At 41.1% G+C, this 12252-nt stretch overlaps 3 protein-coding genes across 8 annotated transcripts in view; all 3 read left to right on the top strand.

Moving 5' to 3' along the window:
* Positions 1 to 25: 25 nt before the first annotated feature.
* LOC135345973 (carbonyl reductase [NADPH] 3-like) lies at positions 26 to 2846 on the top strand. Of its 2 annotated transcripts, none has more exons than XM_064543440.1 (10): positions 26 to 194; positions 383 to 452; positions 503 to 584; positions 755 to 933; positions 1740 to 1852; positions 1904 to 2026; positions 2168 to 2226; positions 2290 to 2396; positions 2445 to 2508; positions 2560 to 2846. In XM_064543440.1, the coding sequence occupies exons 2-10, from the start codon at positions 417 to 419 to the stop codon at positions 2661 to 2663; spliced, it is 867 nt and encodes a 288-aa protein (XP_064399510.1). In that variant the 5' UTR covers positions 26 to 194; positions 383 to 416; the 3' UTR covers positions 2664 to 2846. The 2 variants fall into 2 exon arrangements, with proteins under 2 accessions (XP_064399510.1, XP_064399511.1); XM_064543441.1 differs by having other exon boundaries at positions 2290 to 2401.
* Positions 2847 to 2995: 149 nt separating this feature from the next.
* LOC135345964 (serine/threonine-protein kinase pim-3-like) lies at positions 2996 to 7275 on the top strand. 2 transcript variants are annotated; one of them, XM_064543429.1, is made up of 7 exons: positions 2996 to 3380; positions 3767 to 3924; positions 4030 to 4136; positions 4702 to 4749; positions 5564 to 5924; positions 6147 to 6323; positions 6662 to 7275. In XM_064543429.1, exons 2-7 carry the CDS (start codon positions 3783 to 3785, stop codon positions 7066 to 7068), a joined length of 1242 nt encoding a protein of 413 aa, XP_064399499.1. In that variant the 5' UTR covers positions 2996 to 3380; positions 3767 to 3782; the 3' UTR covers positions 7069 to 7275. The 2 variants fall into 2 exon arrangements, with proteins under 2 accessions (XP_064399499.1, XP_064399500.1); XM_064543430.1 differs by lacking the exon at positions 2996 to 3380 and adding an exon at positions 3420 to 3708.
* Positions 7276 to 7380: 105 nt separating this feature from the next.
* Positions 7381 to 12252, top strand: part of LOC135345942 (uncharacterized) — a 25309-nt gene continuing 20437 nt past the window's right edge. For 3 of the 4 annotated variants that reach the window (XR_010397936.1, XM_064543397.1, XM_064543396.1), the window contains exons 1-5: positions 7382 to 7595; positions 9261 to 11287; positions 11374 to 11481; positions 11729 to 11848; positions 12020 to 12102. Coding sequence is in view for 3 of the 4 variants with exons in the window: in XM_064543397.1 (XP_064399467.1) it covers positions 7388 to 7595; positions 9261 to 11287; positions 11374 to 11481; positions 11729 to 11848; positions 12020 to 12102 (2546 nt within the window). In the remaining variant the exon portion in view is untranslated. Of the gene's footprint in view, positions 7596 to 9260; positions 11288 to 11373; positions 11482 to 11728; positions 11849 to 12019; positions 12103 to 12252 lie in introns of all 4 variants that reach the window. The other variant, XM_064543398.1, reaches the window with a different exon arrangement.

Below are 12252 nucleotides of genomic sequence, written 5' to 3'. Positions count from 1 at the left end.
TGAAGATAGAAGGGGCGTGGTCACTCAGCTGTCTAGCTAGCTATTAAAAACTGTCTAGTCCGAGTACATGAGAATAGACTCAACTAGATCGACTGCACACGTACACAAGACACTCCAGACTTGACTGCACATACGGAAGCTCTCCACTCTCTACCTCTGGCTCCAAGACTAGGACTGTGACTGATCTGCTCGAGGCAAGGAAACCTGTCCGGTGCCATAATTGCAAAGGGGAAATAAGCTATATTATTGTTTTAATAGTTATACCATAGACAGCAGCTAATCACTCCACTCTTAATTCTTCCCCACTCCTTCCCCTTTCTCCCACTATCCCCCACTCTTTCCCCCTTTCTTCTCAGATTGACATGATTATTAATTCGTACAGGCATCAGAGTATAATAAAGTAGCGGACAGAGCCAATGGCAACAGCATCTCCAGTAGCACGAGTTGCACTCGTAAGAACGTGCTATTGGATTTAATTTTTTATTTGTTTGCTTTTCCACAGGTTACAGGTGCAAATCAAGGAATAGGACTGGAAATCGTCAGGCAACTATGCAGGAAATTTGAGGGTACAGTTCTTCTTGCAGGTGTGTGTGTGTGTGTGTGTAAGTGTATAAACAAGTACTTACGTTTATCTCCTTGGCAATTTGATACTTGCAGAGCCCATTTCAAAACCTGACTTTTTTTTACCAATACAAATGTTGGTACCAGCGAAAAATTGTTAGGTACTAATGCTGGCTGTCTACTATTTCTCTAGCTCGCAATGTGGACAAGGGTCAAAGTGCTGTGATGGAGTTGATGTCGGAGGGTCTTCAGCCAGTCTTCCTACCCCTGGATGTGGACAGTGAGGAGAGCATCCTGGCTGCAAAGGAAGCGGTGCAGATAAGCTTTGGTCGCCTGGATGTCCTCATTAACAATGCTGCAGTAATGTTCAGAGTAAGTTTACTTATTGTTTGCTGGATTATCCAGTTGATCTTCAATCACTACGCAAACCTAAAAAGTAAAGAGTGATTTTTACACCACAATAGTACATGCTGCTACTTATGGAGGCCATTTGTGACAAAAATGGGTACATGTAGTAAAATTAGTACTCGATGTTGATTTTAAAACACGAGTAGAAAAAACACACTGACAACGCCTATAAGATATATAATTATATATATATTTGTGGAATAAAATTTAATGGTCCATGTTGATTTTAAAACGTGAGTAGAAAAAGCATGCTTAGAGAACGCGTCTAGTAAATGCGTATAGAAAATGCGTTTAGGAAATACGTTGTGAGATCCCATTCAGATGAAGCCTTACACATTGTATTTGAGATATCAATTGGAATACCAGATACGTGGGAAGAGTCAAATCAAAAGTACATTATGAGCCTGGCCAAGATCTTCTTTACACAAGGTACTTGCGCGCTTAGAGATACACCAAACAGTTAAAACCTTGGCCAGGGCAGTGTCAGCTGACCTCTGATTTTACCTCTGACCCTTGCTCCTTTAACCCACCTGGTATAATTCCTTAAATATTGCATGTAAGCTGAATGGGGCCTCACAATGTATTTCCTAAACGCTTTTCCTAGGCTACACGCGTTTCTTTATATGCCTTTACTAGACGTATGTAGGCTACTCGCGTTTCCTATACACGTTCTCTACTCGCGTTTTAAAATCAACATGGAGCATTTATTATCTATTTTTGTCACAATGTCCCTCCATAGCTACTATTATATTATTATCATTTCAATATAGAAGTCATCTGGATTGTCACTTGCTGATAGAGGCAATCGGAGTATAATGACTAACTACCATGGAGTACTTAATGTAATCAATGCTTTCTGGCCTCTACTGCAGCCAGATAGTAGGTACATCAATATACAGGTTTTACAAATTGTATTGTTCCTATACACCAACAGGATTGTCAATATGGGGAGTGGTCTTGGACGTATAACACATGTATCGAAAGAAATACAAGAAGAGATACTTGCTCCTGATTTGACCACTGAGAAACTCACCACGATAATGGACAGATACGTTGGGTGAGTTTAGCTGTACAACGGCCATTAGTATCCACTTCACAGTCACGCTCTCTAACCGTGGCGTTTTTTAACATAAGAGGACTTGCATGTATAAATGTTCTGCATTGAATTTTCCTATCCACGCTGCAATGCTTACTGCAGAGATTGCCAACTCACAGAAGAAGAATATTCAACTAAGGGTTGGCCACCTGTCGATGGAGGTGAGCCCTTTATAAAACTTCAATAATTAATGTACATTCTGTACCTCATTTTTTCCAATGCAGATTATGGTGCTTACTCGGTTTCCAAAATTGGTGTGAATCGACTGACTGAGCTGTTTGCAGAGAAAATAACAGCTGATGCCAATCAACCAGGAGTGCTAATAAATACAGTAAAGTAATTATTGTAATTCTGTGTTTCTATGTTAGAAGTTGCCTAGGTGCATCCTGGTTGGGTGAAGACACAAATGGGAACTGAAGCTGCTCCTTTGGGTGTAGAAGAAGGTATAGGATCATCATCTTAATTGACATTATTTAAACACTATTGTTATAAAGGTGCAGACAGTGCTGTGTATTTAGCTCTAATGCCACCAGGTGAATTTGAACCTCATGGGAAGTATGTTCAGGAGAGAGGTGTTCGTGATTGGAGAATATGTTGACCATAATTATGAACTATACTCACTTTTTTGCCACAATAATTATCTTTCAGCAGGTACTGAATGTGCATTGATTTAGTGTGGAGTTTGCATTATATTATACATAATTATTATACGTTGTGTACAAAAAACCTCTGTTTTGTTTCTTTTTGCTGTCAAAAGCAAAACCTAAATTATTACTAGTAAGTACACATGATCCTTGCCAGAACGCAATCAAATTTTCTGCTGATTTGGCTCATTCGCAAAGGTTTTCCCCCAGAGGAAGTACGACATCCGCGTGTCTTAGTCTACCCACATCCCTTATTATATCCAGGTCAAAGTTCAATAGCACATCAAACAAAGTGATACTCACAGCAACTCCAGGCCTCCCTCCTGAAGATTTTGAAGCTGAAACGATGGTTGATTAAGCTAATAGCTATAACCTAGATAAAACAGTGCACAAATCAGATTTTGGCAGCTAAAAATAGCCCAGTGCTTATGTTTAAGTTTGGCAGGTAACACGCAATTGAACTTTGACCTAAGGAATGTGAGTTTACCCTTTGACACACGGATGTCGTACCTCCTGGTTTTCGCCCGCTAGTAAGTGGGGGTGTGATCAGTTAATTATATCCGGTAACGGTCGGCGGGATTTTATAAGCCAAAAAGTTGCACACAATTTTTCAAATTGTGTGCAAAGAGGTGTTGAAGTTTTCACTGCACGGTTCTTTCATTCATCAGCTGGTGAGTTAATTTATGTGTGTACAAAGCTATCTAGATATGTACGTATAGATCTAGTATCTAGGCAATAATATGTAGGCTGTCGTTGAGGTCATGCCCACAACATGCTCTAACCACAAGTACGTGGGCAAGATAAGCATGTGCTATCAAGCTGGGACGAGGTGCTCATTGTTTAGGACTCCCAATGTTTGCTGCTGCTGTTTGCTCTATATACCCTCTCACCTAGCTAGCTAGCCATAGTCTCTTGTAATAGTCTCTTGTAAAACGTAGTCTAATACTTAGCAATAGGTAATTGAGCCTAGTTCATAACTATTTTTTGTATGCTAGTATGGTAAGTGAGTATTTTGTCTGCTGTGCATGTGCATAATTATTTATATTTTATTTCTCAGACCTTCAAACTTTGCGATGATGCTCACTCAGCGACTGGGCGTACTAGCGCATGACTTTACAAAGCAGTGTCGACTTTCCTCCTCCATCTCCAGAACTGAGGAGAAAACCAGAGAAAGCAAGCCGTCAAGTTGTTCAGAAAGATACCACACAAAGAGAAGTGAGCAATTACGCAATTACGCAATGCCATTTACAAAAGTGACAGAATGTTCGTTATTTAGAAACACTGCAAAACTACATCAGTATTGTTTTATCCTTTCTATAGTGGAAGATCAAAGAAATCTGCACGACTTTTATCAGCTGGGCGAGACTATAGGAAATGGAGGATTTGGAGCTGTTTATGCTGGTGTCTCGAGATTGTCTGGAGATTCTGTAAGCACATACAAATGTGGTAGATCTACTCAGTATTTACCCACTCTACAATGTACAACATTTACTATTGGTCTTTTGGGAGTTAGGTCAGAGGATCTCCAGCAGAGATCAGGCTTATGCAACCTCTTTTGAGCCTGTTCATACCATATTCCCCAGAGTCCAAGCCTAAGGGAGTATCTATATTCATTAGATGTTTACCTGTATTCTTGAGTGCCACCTAGATGGAAACTGTGTTTAATGGTCTGTGCCAAAAGCACCTATTTCTGTCAATGCTAAGTGGTTAAGTTATTAATCTACAGTGGCTTTTAGGCTTTGCCAAATTAAGTGTGGGTTGAACAATTGAATGCCTTAGTGTTGTTCTCACAGTGTAACCAAGTTCTTAACTCGTGTTAGCAAGTAGCATTCCCATGGTAAACTATGTGATGAGGAAACGTTGCCCCTTACAAGATTACTCAGTTTCAGGTGTCTCCCTGGTATTACAAATTCACACATGGTAGTTTCAGAGCTCATTGTGTAAGAATGAATCAACATTAATAATAATGTTGCAATAATTATTTCCCACTAGGTTGCAATCAAGGTCATTCCCAAGTCAAAAGTGTATGGATGGGCCAAGGTGAGCATAGAATAATATTATGTGCATGTACACACCTTGAAGCTTGCTTAAGTTTGCACTGTACGGATGCACACAAGTGCATTGCAACGAATGCTTATTTATGATTAGCACACACATTTTCTGTAATGTGGGGCTATTTTTCATAGAGCTTATACTGTACCTTTATTGTTGTAAGAACTTAAGCTGAATGCCTGAATTCCTATTCACCCATAGTACATGGACTAACCATGGTTGTCCTTGTTTGTATGTCAGAGAAACAATGGTCAACCATCATTAATATGTTTGCTTTTAAATTGGGCACGTCACGTGAATAGGCTTAAACCCTTCACAGAAATTAGGATATAGGGTAACAAGAATGTTGTCCGTTGCTACTGGTTTCTACTACACATACACAAACCTGTGTACATGTACATGTGGTTGGTTTATTTTGACTATAAGCACATAGCAGAGGTATTGTGGCCTCCTGTGTGCAAACTGTGATCCTCCCTTCCTGCAATGTTGTGGACCAGAGGAAATTAGAGTCCCAACTGCTTTCTTTTCACAATGTAATAAGGAAATAGAATAGGCTAGGGTGATTTAATTGCCCTAGAATTAATTGCCAAAGAATGGACCATAAGGTTAAGTATGTGTTTGTTTGTGGTGCTCAGTTCACCTAGCACAGGCTCTGTCAAAGTAATCCATTTACCAGACTAGTAATGGCCTTGGCCTTGTGTATTATGGGTTCTATTTGCATGCCAGCTGTGCTCAAATATTAGATTACACATGATCATGATACTTGAACTCAACGTAGTATTGCCATTTACTATATTTTCAGATGGGCTCACAAGTTGTTCCAAAAGAAATCGCCCTGTTACATGGTATTGACCACAAGTTCATTATCAAAATGATTGACTACTTTGAAGACATTGATCACTTCTACATAGTCATGGAACGGCCTGAGAAGTACATTGACATGTTTGACTACATCACACAAAAGGGTACCGTTAGCGAGAGGTCGTCACGATTCCTTTTTCGACAAGTAGTGGAGGCAGTTCAGTACTGTCTGTCTGTGGGTGTGGTTCACAGGGATGTCAAGGACGAGAACATTCTCATTGACTTAAAGAATAACCAGATCAAGCTCATCGATTTTGGGTCAGGCACATTCATGCATGATGGAATCTACACTGAATATGAAGGTGGGTTAGTAGTGAAAGTTGCTCAATTTGCCCATGCAAGTTTGGATACATCCAGTAGGAATTATACAGCGTGCTTTGTGGTCTGATATCAAAACACCGTCAATTTCAGTTTAATAATTATTATAGAGATTGAATAAACTCCTGGTAGGATAAATTAGCTGCACAATCACTTGAATGAGGCGATAAAATTGATCTTGTTGTACTTTTATGTTGTCTTCACAGGTACTCGTGTGTACTGCCCGCCTGAGTGGGTGTTGAAGCATCGTTACCATGCTGTGCCTGCCACTGTGTGGTCCCTTGGTATTCTCCTCTATGACATGTTACTGGGAGATGTGCCTTTTGAGAAGGAGTCGGAAATTGTGGCGGGTCACTTGCCATTCCAAGTGGACCTATCACAAGGTTGGTACTGTACAGTGTTACTGCATGTGTAGCACTGTAGTACAACAGAAACTAAATGGTGTGATACAGTCACTAAGTAGCTTGCTTGTTTTTTTTTTATGGGGCTTCTTTTCGGTAAAGTGTAGCTATAGTTGGTTTACACTTAACTTCCAAAAATGTACACGCCCCTTCCAGTAACACCATGAATCATTTGTACAACAATACACAGTACAACTTCCTTTTCCTTTGTTGTACTAACTTCCTAAAACATTGCCTTATGTTCTAATGCATGTTAATGTCCTCTAGCTGGTATCCATGTACAAAGAATGTTGCTAACACTATTTGCTGTGTTTCTACAGAAGCAAAGTCACTGATTCAGTGGATGCTATCATTTTGTCCTGATGAACGACCTTCAATTGATCAAATCCTCAATCATCCCTGGATGAAAATGGGCTCCCCTGCAAAGACTGCTTCAACCACACACTCACAACCCACCGCTCACAGCTCCCCCTATCAGACTAGAGCAGCTCTCTCCTCGACGTACACACCACCCGTACAGACACGTTCAAAGACACAGCAACGACCCAGCAGTGCTGCCGGCCCCCCGTCCATCATTTCAAAGGCATCTCCTAGCAACAGCCGTAACGGAAGTGTGAGTGGTGGGGATGGAGCCTCCAGTGGACCAAGAGCCAAAGCTGAGAGTAGACTGCCAAGAACTCCTCTCACTAGTAGCAGAAAGACTCGGTTTCAGCCACTTAGAAATTAATTTATTGTCATGAGAGCACACCAATCAATCAATTCTATTGCACAGGCAGATGGTTCATATCACTTAGCTAAATTCTTTGATCATGCTATTACACAGGTATAATTATTAGGTATAATTATTAGGTATGGATTGTTTATTTTTGATTTGGTGTTGTACACCCTATTTGTGCCATTAATGGTTGTGAAGTACATGAAATGAATAAATAAATATTGTACAATTAATGCATGGCTTGTTCCAAGGAACAGTCTTGCAAAGCATGCTGGTATGGGGCAATGCCCATCCAGGCCGATTAAACGAGGATTAATTCATGTAAGTCCATATGCAGACCTTTACCACCCATACCAAGACTCTGCTCAGCTTGCCCACATGGCCAGAAAGCATGTCGAGATCATCTAAAGGACGTGCTTTTGTCTATTCTGCCAACAAACCGTCAGTTGATACAAGCCAACAGCCTCGTAAGCGTAAGAGGTCACCTGGATCTGCTGCCACATGTACAGATAAAACTGCTGGAGGATCCATTGCCAAGGGTAAATAGATCATGTCAATGCTAGATCTAGTATAGTATACGTTATACATTAATTAATAGCCACCATTTTAAACTTGCTAGGTTGCACAAGTAGTTTTAGGCCACTCCAAATGAGACTGTAGTTTCCCGTCCAACTCGCGCTTCTTGCTTTAGCTACCTCATTATGGCCATTATTTCTCTAATTATCCAATGAAATATTGAAATTAGTTTTTTATTATTCTTTGTTGCCTCCAAGCACATGGTTGGCTGAATTTTTGTGGCTACTTAATTAAATTCATTGATGACGTTATCAATTTATAATGATATTCATAATAATGAATAATGATAATACTGCTCACATCCGCTTATAATTTACTAGAGTCTCTGACGGGAAACTACAGTCTCATTTGGAGTGGCCTTAACATGACCTACGATGTACTGAATATCCACAACTAGATCTAGAACAATGATGTTGGGCTTGACACAAAGCCCTCTCTATTACCGTACTTATTCGATTTAATGCGACTTGTGCGACACCCTCAATCAATTTTCTGACCTCTAAAAGCGACTGCTGCGTTGACAATTATTTTTTTATGTCGTGTCCTAAATAGAGGTCAAACCATAGCCTCAATTCCAGGCCGCTAAAAAAATGTAATTTAAGCGGCCTATAATCGAGGGTAGTAGAGTAGCCTCTAAATGCGACCGACACCAGGACTTCAACATAACTTTTCAACCTCCAACAGAAACAACCTCTGGCTTCGTAATTAGTGTCGCCTTAAATCGAATAAGTACAGTAGCCATAGATGTACAAAATAAGAGGGGTAGGCAACGACGTCTCACGTGATGCTAGGCATTTGTAGTGTGTGGATTCGAGGCTTGTTGCGCTTAAGAATGTAAAAACTGTTCACGATATCTTTCTGGTAGGGGCCTAAATTACTCCACCTGCTGGCTATGATTTAACCAAGAAACTGCATGTATAGAAATAGTGTCATGTAACAACACGGGAAACACAGGACCCTCCAAATATTCCTTCCTCCTATTCGAGGATGCGGTTATAATGTAGTCATTTTTGAGCCTCACCCATCTTTGTGATGAGGAATGACTCAATAGCTAGCTAGAAAGGGAGCAAGCTAGGCAAGTAGGCAACCCTTAACTAGATATCATACTGTATTATAATTTTCATATTGACTAGAAACTGAAACAAAAGGTCCAAATCCACCTCATTTACGCTGTTACTAGTAACAGCGTGCCCAGAGTCCCCAGAGAGTATGGATATTACCAGCTATAGCTACCATTCACAAAATCAGCTGACTCAATTCTAATTCACTAGTATCCTTCGCATAATTGGAAAAGGGCTTCAATTCGAGACAATGCGCTTAAAATAAAGAGATGTTTACAATTGAGTGAGTGCTAATAATCTATTTTCTACGGTAGCCTAAGTGGATGGCCTTATTAGCACCCTAAAGCTGAGCTAAATCTGCAAGCTGTAATATTACTGGGATAGCTAGTTTATCTTAGTCTTGAGCCCACTATTTGGAGAGCATAATTAAAGTAAAAATATTGTTATGTGACAAAAAGTTGGACGCAAATATTATATTCGGATATGTTACCACCCAAGACTAGTAATCAGTATTAATTTTAGTGTAATGCAATCATTAGTAGTAATATGTATTCTGCTTACATGCAGGGCCCAACTCTGGGTCTCGTGGGTTGGCATCGAAAGTGCAAAAAGTATCGATAGCCGAATTTGATGATGATGATTTTGATGAAGTTGGAGCAGCTGCCTTAGATGAGTACGAACAGAGTCAGCGAAGTGTACCCCCGACAGATACTCTTGATACACCTACACACAGTACGAATACAGGTATCACTGTTCCCACCACCACCAAACAATGTTATTCTTATCGGAGAGACCCGTCCACCAATCCCTCAGCTCAATCAGACCCTATCCAACAAGCCATGGACGAATTGCGTGAGGACAACTTTACTAAGGATGGGGAGGTGAAGGTATTGAGGAGTGAGAAGGATAGGCTGCTCAGTGAATTGAGGAAACGTGAGGAGCAAATGCGGGAGATCCAATCCAGGCTCACCATTGAGAAAAATATTGTGCAAACACAACTGTCCAAGGAAAAAGATTCTCTAACAGCCAAACTACAATTTCAGGAACAGGAAATAGTAAGCCTTCGTGAAAAATACCTACTTTTGGAACAGCACAAAAAATCACCAGGCACTAGCAAGCCAATTCCTACATCAAGACCGATTAAGACTGCTATATCTAGCAAAACCTCTAGCACCACATTCTTGTCAACAGAGAGTTTCATGCCTCGTTCGCAGATTAATAGTGCTGAGGTCACTCCAGTTCATGTCAAGCCCAAGAGAGCCAGATCAGTAAGCCTTTCGGATAAGAAACCAGAGGTGGTAAAGTCCAAGAAAGTTCGAGTTGCTCGCAGCCCAACCACAACGCCTTTGAACAGTCTCAGTGGAAAAACGGGATCAAAAAACACGAAGAATACTAGTCCCTGTAATAAGCCCCCTGGATCGGTCAGTGTCGACCCTTCAATGATCTTAAGTGTCCAGGGTAGGGAGTTGGATGACCCTCAACTACTCATGCTTCTAGTCAGACGTGATCTTCTGAAGCCTCCTGTTTTTCTGAGCACTAATGAACAAGAAGAAGCTGAACCCTCCCCAGTGGTCGTGTCAGATAAAGACAGTCAGTCATCTGATGAAGAATCCTCTCAGTCTGGCTCTGAAGACAGTCAAAACAGTATCACTGGATTACTCTCTCTCCTACGAGTACAGCCAAAGCCCAAAACCTTCTCTGGATATTCCACCTCGTTTGTTACTCCTGTCAAGGCCCTGGACAGCTCTTTATTGTCTACCTCTGAGTCTTCTCCATCTGCCTGCACACCTGTTAGACAAAAGAGGATGCAGCTCTTAAAGCCACACACATTGGCTAGAATGGATTTGGCCAGGCCAAGAATGGAAAAACCTGGAAGTTCTCTATTGCAGTCTCTCTCTGCCAACAACACTCCTATTAACTGTGCATATGATGAAAGGACAAGCTCTCTGTTTTCCAGTATTGACAAGAAAGGCCTGGAAGTAAGTATTGGTGCCTTGCTTCAGTCTGCTGATCTCTCCTCTATTTCTAGAACTACTACTGCGTGTGCCACCTCTTTTTGTCCAAATAAGCTCCACTCAAGAATGCTGGAGAACTCTAATCTGCACCTACTTATTAGGAACGTCACAGCCACTGTTTTGCAGTACCACGCAGATCAGTCTGCAAAGGCCAAGGGCACAGCCAATACAAGCATCTTGGATGGTGGCGACACTACAGACTCGAGTATGAGCCTCGGCTCTCACAAATCTATTTCAAGCACTGGATCGAGTAAAGCAAGCTCTGAGCTATTCTCCCCTTTGAAATGTGATCAGCAGCTCGTTTCAAAGTTTCTTGAAATCCTGTACACCCTTGTGAGCTACTATCAGTGTGTGAGAGAGCAGATTTTGTACCAACCATCTAAGCTGATTTTCGATAGTCGACCGAGATCGTCCATAAACGTACAAGCCCCTTCAAGCACGGGATCTTTTCTGGACAGGGAGGGAGTTGTTAGCACGATATTGAAACCTGCTCCTCCAGATCTTGCTGAGGTATCCAGGAGACTGTCCTTCAAGAGGGATCGATCATGCACTCCTGACAGCCCCACAAAAGCAGAGAATGTGAGTTAATTATTGCATTGCAGTATCTTGCTTGTGTTTTTGTATTTTGGTTCTTGTTACATTTCCAATTTTTATGTTGCCCCTAGGACTATCAATCACAGCCTGCGGAGGGCAAGCAGTGGAAGAAACAACAGCTGTGCAACATCAATCACCATAGCTGCAATCTCTCCACTTGTGTCTGGACCCAGAAAAAGGTAGGATGCATGTGCTCACAATCTAAGTTAATTGACACATATACTTTTCATTCTATGTTCCACTCAGAGAAGGTTTGACAGGCACGGTGCAGCTCAAGCAATTAGCCCCTGATTACACTCATTTAGCTCTCATAATTGTGACTATACTGTGACCCGGGGATTACTTAAACTACCGAATGTATAGTCCATGCCCACAAAAAATTAATATTCCCTCTAAGCAGTTAAGCCAATGTTGTTTTGTGTACAGATGACTCCTCAGAACTCCAATGTGCTTGACCAGAGCTTCTCTTTGCCTGCCTCTCGGGTGAGGGTTAGTGATGGAGGGGGACTGTTCAATGTGCTGTTGGAGATGCCAGCACCGCCATGGGTAAATTAATTGCTCCTGACTACTGTAGATTAGTAGGTACATGCAAGCTGTTGTACAATCTACAGTGTAATTCACAAGTAGATATGTTATTTATTAATTTTAGTATAAAACATCCCACCACTAGTACCAGCCTCTACGCTATATTAAAGACACATTGTTTAACCTCTCTAGCGTGAGTCAAAAAAGAACGTAGTCACATGTTTGAAAATCTTGAGTACTCTGGCTGAACACTGCTCCATCGACGCTCTCCAACAGTGAGCATTTCATTGTGTGGTATAATGTATAGTGTTGCCATTTATTCTACTCAACGATGTACTATAGTATGCATGATAATCATAAAGATGTGGTGACTTATATAGGGCAATTTGCCAGAACAGTTCACACAACTGAAACTGTACTTTAAT

Source organism: Halichondria panicea, chromosome 13 (assembly GCF_963675165.1).
Source record: "Halichondria panicea chromosome 13, odHalPani1.1, whole genome shotgun sequence".
Classification (NCBI taxonomy): domain Eukaryota; kingdom Metazoa; phylum Porifera; class Demospongiae; order Suberitida; family Halichondriidae; genus Halichondria; species Halichondria panicea.
This window is presented reverse-complemented; position numbering and strand designations above follow the sequence as displayed.

Bases quoted from the DNA above. Each gene is read 5' to 3' on its own strand.
- LOC135345973 (XM_064543440.1), top strand. From the start codon at position 417: ATGGCAACAGCATCTCCAGTAGCACGAGTTGCACTC. The intron at 2,227-2,289 runs GTGAGCCCTTTA...TTTCCAATGCAG, and splicing joins TTGGCCACCTGTCGATGGAG to ATTATGGTGCTTACTCGGTT. The intron at 2,509-2,559 runs GTATAGGATCAT...ATTGTTATAAAG, and splicing joins TCCTTTGGGTGTAGAAGAAG to GTGCAGACAGTGCTGTGTAT.
- LOC135345964 (XM_064543429.1), top strand. From the start codon at position 3,783: ATGATGCTCACTCAGCGACTGGGCGTACTAGCGCATGACTTTACAAAG. The intron at 4,137-4,701 runs GTAAGCACATAC...ATTTCCCACTAG, and splicing joins CGAGATTGTCTGGAGATTCT to GTTGCAATCAAGGTCATTCC. The intron at 6,324-6,661 runs GTTGGTACTGTA...GTGTTTCTACAG, and splicing joins CCAAGTGGACCTATCACAAG to AAGCAAAGTCACTGATTCAG.